Raw genomic sequence first — 14989 nt, 5'->3', positions numbered from 1 at the left:
AGATTTGTCGGCCAAGTCACCTCTGCGGCAACTGTGTTTGTAGGGAGGGGGCCACATTAAGTAAACTGGTGCTGCAACTACTCTGTTGTTTATTCTCTCAATTTATTATTTGGTCTGTGAAATGTCAGAAAATTACGGAGGCGATAACGACTGTAGGTGCAATTATTTTTTGAATGCCGTCATCTCGAGATCGCAAGATGATTATTTTTTGTTATCTTGAGGTGACAAAGCTTGTTTTCTCATAATAACATGTTAATTTATCTTGAAATTAGGCTACAATGATACGAGGGAAAACCCCTCTGTTTCCTCATGATATTGGATTATTTTGTTGTCGAATCTGTATTATGAGAAAACAATCTTTGTTATCTCGAGATAATGAAAATGCACAGCAGCAGATATTTTGATAATAATGGCTGCATTTCCTCCAGGTGTTCCAGGTTCAGGGAGCAGGTATTGTGAAAGATGCTCAACAGAGTAATTGTTACTACTGTTAGAAGTCACACCTGTGCTTTTCCTGTGATGTCAATCAAATTAGTCTGACATGAAAGGGCCCTTTTCAAGATAAAATGAATAGTTTATCTGGCCTTAGCTGTGTTAAAATCTGTATGAGTTGTTCAATTGAGTTTCATATCAGGATGAAACAATACCCAGTGAATCCCTAACCAGGCCCGAATGTTGCAAGGTAATCTGTGGCCTCAGTGGCGTAATGTCAAACACATAAAACAAGATAAAAAGTGACCCCGACTACCATGAGGCGAACGCACATCTGTATACAGCTGTCCTGAAACAGTTTGCCTATTGATTAATAAGACAACCAACTGAATAATCATATTATCACATTAATTGATGATTCATTCTTGAGCTGAAACTTTAAGTAAATGTATTGATTAGTCGTTCAGCAGATAAAGAAAACAGAAAAGAAAAAGCACTGATAATATTAATGATGGTGCTTATGCAATGGGAAGTCAAACTGTCTGTCCCTTAGTAAATAAATAATGCAGGAGATATTGCAGTATCTGTCATTGGACATGACCAGGCATGTACCTGCCAGACTATACAGGGCTGCCTTCTCTCTCCCAGTCTCTCCCTCTGCTCTCTGGCCCTTAAAATAACCTGCAAAGCCTGAAAACATTCACAGATGCAGTTGACAAGAAGTCTGGTCAGACTGACATGCCCGCCTCTGATGACGCTGTCAGTGCACCGGGAGCTGTGGTGTCACTATAAATGCGTGTTTGTGTCAAACAACGTTTTCACCAATGTTTTTTTTTAGGCTGATACCAGTTGATTTGAAGTCGGTTAATAATTAGGCAATGACGGATCATTCATCAGTAATTTATTAGAATAGAAGTTATGCTGCGCAGTTAATCGAAAGATAAACAAAACCGCAATAAGGCTGGGCATGATATCCAAATCACATTTTTTAAAATAAAAACACAAAATGTGCATGGTAAGTACTGTAGTGGTGTAGAGATGTCTATAAGTCTTGTTCTCCAGATGTTTAAAAACATGTCTGTTGTGGTACAGACCCAACAAATCTCACATTGTCATGATGATAATGAAAAATGTCATGCAAAAAGGACCATTCCCACTAATGTGAATCATATCGCAATCGAAATATCCGTCAAACTAATAGCAACATGATTAATTTTTTTGACCATATCATGCAGCCCTCATTAGATGTCATCTTTTTAGTCCACACATTTAATTGAAAAGGAGTTGGAGGTTGTGTTTCCACCCCTGTCAGTTCGGTGGGTGGTTGGTTGGTTTGTCAGCAGGATTACACAAAAACCACTGAACCGATTTCCACAAAACTTGGATGTAGGCTGGGTCTCAGCCCAAAATAGATCCCAATAACTTTTGGTGCGGATCTGGGAAAGATCCAGGAATTTTTTTCTCACTTTCTTTAACACAGTGAGATAGGGCGTTTCTCAATTTCTTCCAATTTCTCAGGGAGTAATGCAAGGATCTTGATGTAAAACAAATCAGGTGTATGTAGGTGGCTGGTATCTATGAGTGAGCAGAGGGATACATATACAAACTTTAGCTGTAGGTGATGTAATATGTATGACACACCGGGCGTCTTCTGGTACTTTCTGGGATTCTGACACGTGGGGTGTGCTGTGAGTGTGTGTGTGAGTGTGTGTATGTGTGTGTGAAGGGGTTACAGGTGGGTCAGGCCAGGTGAATCTAACTATAATCACGACACATTAATGTGGCTAACAACAGCGTACTAAACCATCAGTAGTCATGGCATGCATACGTTAATAGCCTTGCAGTACTTACAGTAAAGTGTGTCCCTCTAAGTCTTCATTTCCCTGTTGTTGTTGTTTTTAACGGTGCCCTGCTGCAGCGAAAGTTGACGGTAAGCCAGTGTAACAGCTTGGATTGACAAATAAAACTTTATTTTTTCAGATTCCTCCACAAGGCGTCACCTCCCGGCTCCACTTTGAAACACTTTTAGCTAGCAATCGATATCGGAATCCACCTATGGGACATGAACGCGTCTCCAACTCTAATCTTTGGCGAGAAACGGACCGTTTGCATCGGCGGCAGCGCTCGTGGTGGAAAATGTAGTTGAATCCACAGCTGAATATGTAAAATAGCTGCAGTATTGATGAAGTGGAATAATAAAATAGATTATTGAGGACGCGTACCGTTTCAGATTTGCCATGGCTGCCTTCACGGCGCCTAGGGAAAGGCTGACTGTGTGTGGCAAGATAGTAACCTCCACTGCACCGGAATATTGGGGGGATAATGTCGCACTTTCGCATGGCTACCTCACGTTAGCATTTAGATTATTAAAAATGTCATATCATAAGCTAACGTTAGCTTATATATTAATGCCATAGATGTGATATTACGCACGCGCCATAACGGTTAAAAATTTTTTTAAAAATAGGCCGGTGCAACTTCCTAACAGGATTTAAGCGAAGGCGGAAGTACGCCACAGGGACGCCTCTCGCATTGGGCTAAATGAGACTTTCACATTGGTGTGTTGACTTTCTGCTAGCTTACAGCAATGTAAACACACTGTTGTTTATTCAACAATAGCTTTTGCAATCAGCAGGACATTTTTTCTCGTGTAGCTACTTAGTGTAAATCACTCACACAGTTTGAGACCGTGACAGCAGCGCACATACAAACTTGACGTTTGTTGCCAGATCTGGTACCACTCAGCTAACGTCACGCTGCTTTTCAAGGATGCAGGTGAAGAGAGTCGTCCTCAACTCACGCCCCGGTAGGAATGCTTTTCATTTCATGTCATTTTCCCCCACAAAAGATTGACCTATTGTCTTGTGTCTCATGTTGCAATATTACTGCACCCGTGTGGCTAACTTGTACCACTAATTCTCATGAAAGGTAATAACGGGGCGCCAGTTCCTGCAAATTTCCGTCTGGAGGAGACGACTTTAGCACCTGACCTGAAAGATGGGGAAGTTCTTGTTAGGACACTTTACCTCTCAGTCGACCCCTACATGGTATTTATGCAGCCAGTCAAGTGATCTTGTCTGCTTGTTTATATTAAGATAAAAAAAAAGTTGTACAAAACAAATGATATGCATCAGAGTTTTAGTCCACCTGTGTCACCTGTAGACAGGTTAATGCAGCATATGTGAAAGGCACAAGCTTAAATATCCATCACTCCTTTGCATCCCTCTGTCTTTGCTCCACAGCGATGCAGAATGAATGAAGACACCGGTGCTGATTACCTGACTCCATGGCAGCTGTCTGAGTGTGTGGATGGAGGAGGTGTCGGCGTGGTGGAGTCCAGCCGCAGCAGTGTTTGTGCTGAGGGAGATGTGGTCACTTGCTTCAACTGGCCATGGCAGACCCACGCTGTTATGAAAGGATGTGTCTTACAGAAGGTGTGGTATAATACTGTGTGTCAACATTGCGTCATGTTTCTTCTTGCAGAAAGGAGGATGCATGCATGAATACTTACATCAATTACTATATGCAGCTGTGGTATTTCCCTCTGTGTATTGCAGGTTGAGTCACAGCTGGTTGATGGGCACTTGTCTCACTTTTTGGGCGCAGTCGGCATAACAGGCCTCACTGCACTGTTCGGAGTGAGGGAGAAGGGTAATATCACCAAAGGGGCCAATCAGACCATGGTGGTGAGTGGTGCAGCTGGGGCCTGTGGCTCCATAGCTGGACAGGTAAATACAGCAAATTTCAGATTTGGGTCTATAAAGGCTGTGATGTCTTGTATACAGCTGTAGCTATGTGAAGTGCTGCATTTTCTACCAGTTACGGTCTCAATGCTGAGATTTCAAGTAGATAATTGGTGTGGGTTAATACATTTCTGAATTTATTGTCAAGTATGTTTTATCAAAATACAGTGTCAAGATGTAGGACATGAGAACACAGTCTGCATGTTCATGTAGGGAAAACCAAGCAAACGGAGACAATAAATACCCTACATATGTAAACACACACACATACAAATAATAGGCTGTAATGGAAAATGATAGAAAACTAAAGAGAAAACAGAAAAAGTGGCCAGTAGAGTACACAAAGAGCATCCATTATGGGTTGTTTCTGAGGTAACAGGCGAGGGGCAGCCAGACCTTTATGAAATGGGACTCTAGTCATCAGAGAGAACCACATTTTCTTGAGGTGAAGGGTACTGATCATTTAATGGAGCCACAGTTTGAGAATGGGAACTTCGCTCTTCTTCCAGAATGTCAACAAAAAATGTCAGCTTTTATTAAACCACAGTAAACGAAGTTGCTGTTGTGCTCTTTTTTAATACAGACGTGCAGTCTGAAGTTCCCAGTACAATAAAAACAGGATCGGGTTCAATGTAGATTAAAAATATCGGAGAATGTTTTTTTTTTAAAAATGTATCCAGTATCTGTGGAGGAAGCGAAAATACTTCTGATTTTTTATTGGGTTTAAATGTAAGACAGATAAAACAAGATGGTCGGTGGAAACTATCAGTTATTTTTTCCGAAACCACACTCAGCAATGACATCCTGATCGTATCATTTCACCCTGCTTTTATTCTTCCAGATCGGCCGGCTGGATGGTTGTGTGAGAGTGGTTGGGATTTGTGGTTCTGATGAGAAGTGCAGAGCTTTAGTGGAAGACATGGGCTTCTCTGCTGCCATCAACTACCGCCGAGAGGACGTCCCTACGAGGCTCAAGGAGTGCTGCCCTGATGGGATAGATGTTTACTTTGATAACGTGGGAGGTGCCATCAGCGACACCGTAATCACTCAGGTACTGCTTGAGTTGTGTCTGTGTGTGCAGAGCATAACAAAGCGTTTACTGTTTATTTGGCTGGAAAACGTGTGAATTCGTTGGCTTTTATTTTCCTAACTGTGCTGCCAGAATTGACTAAATCAGAAGTAATGGCTGCAGATCTTGTAGCGCTTCCTCCTCTCACATCTCACACACGTTGACCTCCAACCCTCTTGTTACCTCCAGATGAACAGCGGCAGCCATGTGATCCTGTGTGGGCAGATCTCGCAGTACAACAAGGATGTGCCGTATCCTCCGCCCCTGAGCGAGGAGATACAGGAAACCCTGCGAAGAAAGAACATCACCCGGGAGCGATTTATGGTGCTGCACTACATGAACAAAGCAGAAGCTGCCCTCTTTGAGCTCAGCCAGTGGGTTAAATCAGGCCAAATAAAGGTAAGGAGGAAATGATGACAGTGTGTGGTTGACTGTGTGGTGTCATTGTTTTGATTGCAGAATGCACGTCTCTTCCCCATCTTTCTACTTGCATTGTTCAGTTTTAATTTGCTTGCACTCCACAGGTGCTGGAAACTGTGGTGAATGGCATAGAAAACATGGGAGGTATGGGGGTTTTGAATTCAAGCATTCTTCTTTATTGTATCATTTTATTTTTATTATCCTGGCAGGTGTTGAATCATTCTTTCATTTTCTTGCAGATGCCTTTTGCTCTATGATGAAAGGGGGAAACATTGGCAAGCAAATTATAAAGGTATCGGAGTGAAGGAAATCACTGTAGCTGCCACAAGTGACTGCTCTCACCAGACGCCTTGGGAAATTAACCTACACTCGCCTTTCTATCACTGCCATTAACACTAACTTAATGAACTCAAGTATGATAATGGATTGCTTAGCTGATGCCAGCTGGTTACATTTATGAACAATAAATGGAAAATCATGTTTTTCTGAAATTGTGTTCTTGACAAAAATGAAGTTTGAATTTTAATACTTGCTGGAAACTGATGCAGCAGGTGATTAATGTGTAAAACATTTCAGTACCACCTCGTGATATTAACCTATGTGTTACACACACGTCATCGTTTTTCACCAATGTGAAGACAAGCACAACGTATATGATTTACTGTAATGAACATTTTATTCCACAGCACTATAAACCATTAACAAAATAAAATAGTGGTCGGCTCTAATTTCAGTTGTCACGAGAAAAATATGTGGCAGGTGTAAAATCGTCATCTTTTCATTCGTATGCTTCAGTGTTCGAACACAGGAGGGGATGAAGAACGAGTTCAGTGAACACCAGTACATCGCTTATATTCTTCGGTGGAGTCGATGCCTGTGTTTCTTGTGTACAGTCAAATCAGTGTACAGTACAGAACAATCACAACCAGGTTCATAGCTTAACATAATATGGTTTAGGTGTTTTTTCTGTTAAAAAAAAACAAAAAAAAAAACTGTCCCATGCATAATTTGGAGGTGGATGTGAAATGCAGTCATCTCCGATTACCCCGCAATTCAGTTAAATGCTGCCTCCTTGTGGACAGATTACATATCTTTTGAGAGGTACAATACCGAGTCCTTCAGTTTTAAATATATCTATATACTTGGTGATGCTTTCAGACTTGTCTATGCAGAGAGAGAGGAAAAAGTTATTAAACCATTCTCAGCGAGAGTGCACATAATTTAATTTTCTCACTGTCTGGCAGCTGTTGTAATATTAAACTGCATGTCTGATCACGGCATGGTGCAATTATTCTGCACTCACGCTGGGTATGGTTGTTGGAACATTGCTTCTATTAAAAGACTTGATAAATGTCGTCTTCGCCCTATTTTTTTTTTTTTTGTAAAGCCCAGTTTGTTCTTGTGGAATCCGGCACCTGCGACTACTGGCGAGAAAGGATTCAATTAGAGTGCAACAGACACAGTTAACTGCCCTCAACACCTTCACCAGAGAAGAGAAATTCACAGTCTGATCAGTACAGCTGTCAGAATAACCTCAAACACAGGGAATTCTCCTTTTATCAGACCATGAGGGAGGTGAAGAATGCCCATTTCCAGTGCAGATATATATATATATAACATGAAGAGGGGAAAATAAATCACTCAATACAATCAAAAAGGAATAAATAATTAAAAAAAATAAAAACAGTATAGTACTGGCTCATTTCATTTCACCACATCTATAACACATTCATTTTGTTTTTTCAGCCACCACACATCTCGGTCGTTTAACGTGATTTTTGAGTTTCGCTGAGCTACTATGGAGTATAAAAACATTGTCCTGAAATACTACTGGGACCAGCCTATTGTTCAAGTGCTCACATTCCTGAGAAACAAACAGCTGCTTCCTGTAGTCACGTTTGAAGGAGCACGTCGAGCCAGGCCGACTTTGTTTTTTTTGTGTTCTTCTAAGAACTGGCATTCATGTTTCTGATATGACTATTCAATGCGAATATTGAGATTTACAGTGGCAGTTGTGTGCAATGGAATCATTTCTTTAAAACACTTTCAATCATTAACTACTTGTACAGAGATAAACTAAAGTATTTGATTGATTTGTCGTTGATTTGCTGTAATTATGTGTAGAATAAACTTGAAAGTATGATCGTCTAGGTCGTCTTCGCCAGAGTTACTGTATGTACCACGCTCTGTCAGCCATGGGGAGTTAGGAAAAGCTCACAGTATACAAAATGATGCCTTTCGTCCCCACATGATTTGTGTGTCAGAAGGTAAACACGAGGATCGGTTTGGCACGTCCAGCCTTCGTTAGTGAATGGAAAATGATTCTCAGAGGGAAGAATAAAAGGTGAAATCTTTCTTATTCATCCTTTGGCAGTGGTGAAGTGGCATTCGGCCAAGGCAACACTTCCAAAAAGTGCTAAAGCTCAAGTAAATGAGTCAGCTTTAAACCACAGCAGGATACAGCTCATATACTGTTGACTGCGGCACACGTCGGACCAGTCCTCACAAAGCATAAATAGGCTTTTTCACCCTCAATGTATCCAAGGTATTTGTATTTTTTTTTACACTGTACACATTGCTATGAATATGGCCAGAAATGTGCTCACCGGTGCTTTACAATAACATGCATATTAAGTAAACAATACTATCTAGAAACAGGATAGTGTGTGATGTACTGTGAAGTGGCTTTGGAAGGAGGGGAGAAAGGAAGGAAGGAGGGGGGAGCTGCTGTGTTGGGGAAAGATTGAGGTTTCCAGGGTGGAAAGAGACAGCAAAATATATCTGTGAGTCAGGCTCGAGGGGAATCGTGGTGGTACAGTGCAATTACTGTCAAGAGGGAGCGACGCTCTTGCTGTTGCGAACGAGAGGGGCGGGGCCTGTCCAGGCGCGGTAGACCAGTAGCAGACTGAGGCCTAGCGCCCATGTGCGGACAGGAGACAGGAAAAAGGCCATGGGGCCGTAGGTCTCCAGGAGAAAGTAGCAGGAGTGCCCCTGCCAAGTGAGCAGCAGCAGCATGACGAGGTGAACCGCCAGAGTCCGCCAGCGGCAGCCCGGCCGCAGGAAGTGGGATCGGAAGGTGTTGCCGCGGCAACGGTGGTGGAGGCTCCAGCAAAGGTAAGAGGTGAGGGGCATGTTGAAGAACAGGAGCTGGTAGAGAGGAAGAAGGATGGGGATTATTATAATAACAATAGGATTGGCAACCATTGGCATAAGGTATAAATGTAGTGCAGAACCAAAAACACACTAATAGGTCAGTGGAACATATTAACTTAAAAGTGTAAATAAACTGGCAATAACTTATGTTTTGGCCATTAGGGGGCAGCAGGAACAAGCTCAGAGCACAAAACTGACATACTTCCACTTAAAACTTAAACTTTCTTACTTGAACGACTCCGACAACATAAGTGAGACTGCCCTCCAGGAAGTGTCCATCGATGAACACCCCAAAGGCGAAGCAGGCGCCACTATGGCCGTCTATCAGCTCTCCTATGAACCACGGACCTGAGGGAGGAGAGGTGGACTTATTTAAACAGAAACAGATGCAAGATTATAAGGAATTCTTATAAAGCAAAGTGGCTTTTTAACAAAACTATCTAATTTTTGCCTCTGTTTATCTCACTGTTAATGTGTAAGAGCTACATTATGTAGCAGATGTGAGTCTTCAATCCACAGACACTGCAGATCTTTCTGTTGCAATACAATTTTGAAAGTAGATGCAGGTTCTGTCTGAAGCACAAGACAAAGAGGGAACAAGAGGAGGAGTTGACCCACCTAAGGCTGTGCACAGGTTGAACAGCAGCAGAGAGTAGTAGAAGGTGTCCATTGTACTGACCAGCTGGAGCGACATACAAACTTGAGAGGAAAAACCTGTAGATGACAGACAAAGCAAAAATGTATGACTGTACAAAAAAGAAACAATTATTGTACATGACGATGATGCATTTTCTTTGAGCTCACCTCTCCCAGTAGGAACGCGCAGGAACCTAAAGGCCAGGAGCACACCGACATTCAGCAGCATCATGAATATGAAGGCCACTCGGCCCAGGATGTAGTGGTCTGTGAGGAGGATGAAGGACTGCACGAAACCGAAGCTGGGAGTCAGGTCGTCCTCCAGAGTAAAGTGCTGCTCCCGCACTGACGACCGGCCCGCCGAGTCCTTAATCACGGAGAAAGATAAGAAAAAAGCAAACTGTCAAGTCAGACTGAGCACATTAAAGTATGCACATTGCCAGTAATCAATAGTAAGTACTGTGTCTGAGCCACAGTGCAGGACTGAACCATAATTCAACTCAAGCAAACAAAGTTACCAAATTTAATCAAGACCTATGAAATAATTAAAAGCCTCAGAAAGATAAATGAACGGAGCACTGACCTCCACTTTAACTCTGATGGTGTGCAGTCCAGTGAGGTAGAGAGTTGGATCCCACAGCAGAACATAGAGAGGACCTCCGGCAGAGTGGCCTTTCCCCAGAGGTTCCCCGTCTACGCTCACGTGCACCGCTGTGATTTGGGCCTCGGAGAAGGCCAAGATCCTGTTGAGAAGCAAGAAAATGAATGTTTTAGTATTTACAATTAGAGGGCAGACAAAGGGGGGGACCAAGTGCATCTTCCACCTACTGCTGTTAGTTTGAAAGCATGTTTGACAATTGATGAACAACAATTACAGAGTATACACGTACAGTACATGCTCGTCATTTTCATTTAAATAAGAGCATTAATTCATGAGAAACTGAAAACAGGTGTAGCGATGCCTAGAACACAAACCTGATGTGAGTCGATCTGCGTATCCGACCCAGCGGCTCCACTCCGGGATGAAGGTACTGCGCATCCTTGGGGTTGGTGATGAGCACTGCAGGCCACTGCTCGAACCTCAGGTCGGAGAAGCTCAGCAGGTCGTGGTCGAAGGCCAGAACCCTGTACCTGTAGACAGATGTGAGACAGATAAAGTTACATTTATGTCTTTTAAAGACTCAGATGGTGCTGATTAAAACTCAGCAAAAAAGGATTAAACAGTCTATGTAGGATCTCTTTTTTTGACTTTACAAGACCTGCAGTAAAGATGGCCGAACAGCTGCGTGAGTTTCTTTGGGGTGATAAAAACCAGGTAATAACAAGAGGAGTAAAAAGAAAAAAAGAGATATTTTACGACCCTGTTGTTTTTTCCGTACCTGCGATTGTCCATCCAGTCGCCAAGCTCCAGCTCCAGGGTGCCTTGGGGATGTCGGCTGTGGAGGACGGGCATCAGGCCTCCCAGTGTGTGCAGGTGACCACACAGATATGCAACAGCAGATCTGAAACACAAGAAGTCCAAGGGTATAAAACCAGTAACCATTTCTATTGAATGTTGACACAATGACTTGGAAAAACTGGTTTGGCTTCTAACACCCCGGGTTTTCTTACCTCATCATGTCCCGAATTCCTGGAGAAGGGGAGACGACAGTGGATGTGGTGTAGTGGCCGAACCAGATCGACTGGTTGCTCTTCAGACTCTCATCTCTGAACGTGTCCAGCAAGTCCATTTGAGTCTGTTATATATGGAGGAAACGCATTATAATAACTTTATGTTCCATTACTTTCAGTATGTACAATGTTTAAGTGCTTCATCTTACAGCTAATTCAGTTATCTGGCTGATAAACACTCATGAATAAACACAAATGACCCCACGGCAAACTCACTTCGCTGGTGGTGAACGCACCATTAAACAACCACCCTTGCTAATGAAAATCAATCTGATGTGACTCAGGCTCGAATGTTCACAGATGAGATGATGTTTTATTCATGTTATGTTTAGTCTAGTTTGCAATCTTCCCTAACCTGGAAGCAGCGACAGGCGAATGAATTAAACACACCGTTAAACTTGTGAATTTCTCTGGATTTGAACATAATAGCATGGGTGTAGTCGTTTTTAGACATTTTATTGCAGAATTCTTACATATTTTATCTTTAAACAAACTAAACTTTTCTTTTTACGTTTTCAAAGTGTCTCTGCTTTCTGACGTTTGTCTCAAAGTCAGTGAATGTTTCTGTTCTGTCAAGAGAGAGTGGTGGATCGCTGTACCTGGTTGAGAATACCAAAGAAATTGTACGGCCTCTTGGGTCCTGGAGTCAGCGTGGCATCCGCACAGACAAACGAGTAGTTGCCGAAGGGAGTTTTGTGAACGTAGTGGAAAGAGCCGACTTTCTGGTTAGCTGAGTATTTCCTAGAAAAAATTTAAAAAGGTCTACGTTAGCAGCAAGACGCTGCGGTCTGGGATGGAGCCAGCAGCTCCAGTCCTGATAGACTTCTGAGATAATTTAATGCATTTTAAATGAATAAATTAGCCTTGCAAGGGAGACAGAGTCCGTCTTGCTGAGGACGACCGCAACATTAGGGAGATAAAAGATCAATCAGCATTAACAGAAGCAGCAATGAAACATAAAACATAATTTGTGTCAAAAGTACAAGAGAGCCGGTGAGTTCGTGTAGATTCTGCTTCTATTTTGGTCCTCAGGAAGCTCTGACAGCTTGGATTATTGTCAATAAGTAGGTCTGCAGCTACTCATGTTTCAGAGGCACTGAAGTTACTATGCCCTCTGATCGACTTCACACACAGCTTGCTAATAAAAGACATGCAGGAGTGGATTCTGACTGTATGTAAATCAGGCATTTAGGTGTAGTGTAGACCATTTTATACTGACCGGTAATAATTGTTGGTGCTTTCCAATGACATAATATTGAAGGCATCTATGAGAAGAAATGAAATAATTGTGAGATTTATCAGAACTACAAACGAGATCACTGACAAGACAAACTTTAAGATTTACTGCTCAGGACGAGATGAAGAAATTCCCCACGGAGTGACACATATTTAATCCAGGAATCAGATTTGCTCACATTACAGCAAGATATCGAACAAAATCTGCTGTTACAGATAAACCGACGGGACACACATCAACAACTGCGATCAATAACGGCAGAAAAGCTGCCAGAGAAACTCCAGAGCCAATAACTAGGTTTCTTTCTTTGACAGTTCCACAGTAAAGATATCTTGTTTCACATCTAATAGCTCGCGATCCAATTACAAAGTGGAAAGCAGTGTCGAAGAAAAGGGGGCAGGCTGACTTCCTGTGTGAAGCTGAAATGAGCCACAGTTAATGGGCTCCTCAGATAATCTTAATTGCACACTCCCTTCTCTGGAAGGTTTCCATTCAACCAGTGAGTTACCGTGATTTCCACGGATGTCTATCCACCGAGTGCGCTCCATCACGCGCGACCTCTTCAGGATGTTGTGGTAGGCCTGCCACTCCACCTCATGCTGGAGGGAGCCCACCTTACTCTCTGTTTTAGCGTCGGTCAGATCCCCTGTGGAGCGGAAGAAGATGCAGCTGAGACACAACATGGCAGCAGTGCGTTTAAAGGATAAGTTCACCCAAAAATGAAAATTCAGGCATGCTGATTGGAAAGGTGGGGGAAATTTCTTAGTCTACAAAACCTTTCTGGAGGTTTTTAAGCATCGCAGCATTCTCCTAAACAACTGAAGCAGATGGGGACTTGCCCTGAAATCCCAAATTGGTCTGGAAAGAAGTCGTTTACACCAAGCCGAAATGGTCTAGCTGCTACACTAAAAGCGTTCGCGAGCACCAAATCTGAAATGGGGGCACAAGCTTGTGTGTGGAGGGTGTAAATGATGCCTTTAATATCAATTTAGGATCTTGTGGCTTTTTGCTGTGACGCTCCAGAAACGTCTTGCGGACCAAGAAACTTCACACAACTTTCCATCAGCATGGGGTGAGTAGATAACAACTGAATTTTCATCTGAGGGCGAACTTCTCCTTTAACATGAAGGCCACACCTAGTCAGTTTCAACACAATACAAGGGCTGTCAAAGTATCTTAAACTCGTTCAGCTAGTCAACGACAGGGGGATTTTGCTGTACCTGTTGCAAGCACGAGAGCCGGCTTGATCACCTCGATTGTGTCGGTGCAGAACTTCTCAAAATCTGGAATGCGTCTTGGGTCATGAAATCGGCTAATGTGGATGTCAGACACCTTAAAATCAGACACAAGAACCAGAATCAGGAGAGAGGAGAAGATTACAAATGGATGGATGACAGCTGGAAAAGGTGCAAAATCTGACTACAACTTACTGAGCTGATGAACCCCTTTTTTCTTTTTACCTGACAATGACACACTTCTGTGGTCACTGACCCATTTCTGTCAATCATTCACAGAGAGAGTTCAGTGGGTGAACTACCACAGCTATAGCTGCCTACAACAACACTGCAGAGCTAAAGATAGACCTCCCATTCAACTCCAGTGTGTGACTTTGAATTAAAGACAGCTGCATTTAACATGTCATCATTCTGTTTCTGCTTAAATGGCTTTTGCACGACCAAACAATGCTACTGCTGTAGCTTAGCAAGACGGAATAAAAAACCCCACCTGTATAAACCAGAATATATTGCTCAACTCGCTGCCGGGAAATGGTGGAGAAGTCCCCTTAGTGGGATCTCCGTCGCCGTCAGTCGGGTGCTGAACGCTCCGTTTAGGGTGCCAAGCCGTGTCATAGCTGTCCAGCACCCAGGAGGTGATGCACGCCAGGGCCAGTCCGAGGATAACCAGCGCACCGAACAGCTTCAGCATCCTCCTGTAGTGGCGAGAGAGGGGGCTAGCTGCCGCCGTCTGTCCCGGACAGAAAAAAGCTAGCTACTGGTGGAAATAGCTAAGGGCACGAATCACACTAACATTAACTACAAATACTGTGAAACACTTCGCTACATGGCTAAGAGCTCTCACTCAGACCGGTTCAGTCGCTGCCATCGGGGCCACTTGAGATGCATTGACGTGCGGGGTTCATTCACGGCTCAGTTCGGCTGCCTTCAGAGGCGGAGGAGGCAGCTCGGCAGGTTAGCTAGCAGCTAGCTACCCACCAGCTACCAACACAGCACACTGACCGGTCAGATCGGGAAACGTCACCACCAGGGAGAGGAAGTGCGCTGGGAGAGAGAGCTCCCACTCTGACATTGTTTTCCGGGTACCGCAATCGATCGCAATCGTGCTGCACCTGTCATCGCGAGAATTAGTGGGAATAACACGAAGTCCCGACCCGGGGCGTGATGTTACCAAACTAAACTAAGGCAAGTTATTATATGTTATATACTTTTCAACAACAAGGTACTTCAGAGTAGTCAAGTCAATGTCAGTTTTATTCATATAGCCCACAATCACAATCACATTGCCTCAGTGGGCTTTGTAATCTTAAAGTAATAGACATTAAGGTAATATGAACATATATATAAACAGGATTTAAAACTGCTATGTGGTGTATGGGAATAATATAACCCT

At 43.1% G+C, this 14989-nt stretch overlaps 2 protein-coding genes across 3 annotated transcripts; one reads left to right on the top strand and one right to left on the bottom strand.

The window, feature by feature from the left end:
- Positions 1-2306: 2306 nt before the first annotated feature.
- Positions 2307-6155, top strand: ptgr2 (prostaglandin reductase 2). Of its 2 annotated transcripts, XM_073483710.1 has the most exons (9): positions 2307-2362; positions 3201-3238; positions 3361-3479; positions 3675-3866; positions 3990-4160; positions 5017-5226; positions 5434-5643; positions 5769-5808; positions 5904-6155. In XM_073483710.1, exons 2-9 carry the CDS (start codon positions 3202-3204, stop codon positions 5966-5968), a joined length of 1044 nt encoding a protein of 347 aa, XP_073339811.1. In that variant the 5' UTR covers positions 2307-2362; position 3201; the 3' UTR covers positions 5969-6155. The 2 variants fall into 2 exon arrangements, with proteins under 2 accessions (XP_073339811.1, XP_073339809.1); XM_073483708.1 differs by lacking the exon at positions 2307-2362 and having other exon boundaries at positions 2959-3238.
- Positions 6156-7048: 893 nt separating this feature from the next.
- Positions 7049-14371, bottom strand: tmem62 (transmembrane protein 62). Its single transcript, XM_073483707.1, has 13 exons — positions 14087-14371; positions 13582-13693; positions 12870-13007; positions 12344-12389; positions 11724-11865; positions 11065-11189; positions 10833-10955; positions 10429-10584; positions 10037-10196; positions 9622-9820; positions 9436-9531; positions 9047-9165; positions 7049-8811 (listed from the first exon to the last, which is right to left on the bottom strand). The coding sequence occupies exons 1-13, from the start codon at positions 14285-14287 to the stop codon at positions 8494-8496; spliced, it is 1935 nt and encodes a 644-aa protein (XP_073339808.1). The 5' UTR covers positions 14288-14371; the 3' UTR covers positions 7049-8493.
- Between the last annotated feature and the right edge of the window lie 618 nt (positions 14372-14989).

This window comes from Pagrus major, chromosome 16 (genome assembly GCF_040436345.1).
Source record: "Pagrus major chromosome 16, Pma_NU_1.0".
NCBI classification, from domain to species: Eukaryota; Metazoa; Chordata; class Actinopteri; order Spariformes; family Sparidae; genus Pagrus; species Pagrus major.
The sequence above is the reverse complement of the archived record's forward strand: the minus strand, read 5'-3'. Positions and strand labels throughout refer to the sequence as shown.

Coding starts and splice junctions, on each gene's coding strand:
- tmem62 (XM_073483707.1), bottom strand. CDS start 14,287: ATGCTGAAGCTGTTCGGTGCGCTGGTTATCCTCGGACTGGCCCTGGCG. Junction 13,694..14,086: donor ATATATTCTGGTTTATACAG/GTGGGGTTTTTT, acceptor TCTGATTTTAAG/GTGTCTGACATCCACATTAG. Junction 9,532..9,621: donor GCGCGTTCCTACTGGGAGAG/GTGAGCTCAAAG, acceptor TGTCATCTACAG/GTTTTTCCTCTCAAGTTTGT.
- ptgr2 (XM_073483710.1), top strand. CDS start 3,202: ATGCAGGTGAAGAGAGTCGTCCTCAACTCACGCCCCG. Junction 3,239..3,360: donor CGTCCTCAACTCACGCCCCG/GTAGGAATGCTT, acceptor TTCTCATGAAAG/GTAATAACGGGGCGCCAGTT. Junction 5,809..5,903: donor TGGCATAGAAAACATGGGAG/GTATGGGGGTTT, acceptor ATTTTCTTGCAG/ATGCCTTTTGCTCTATGATG.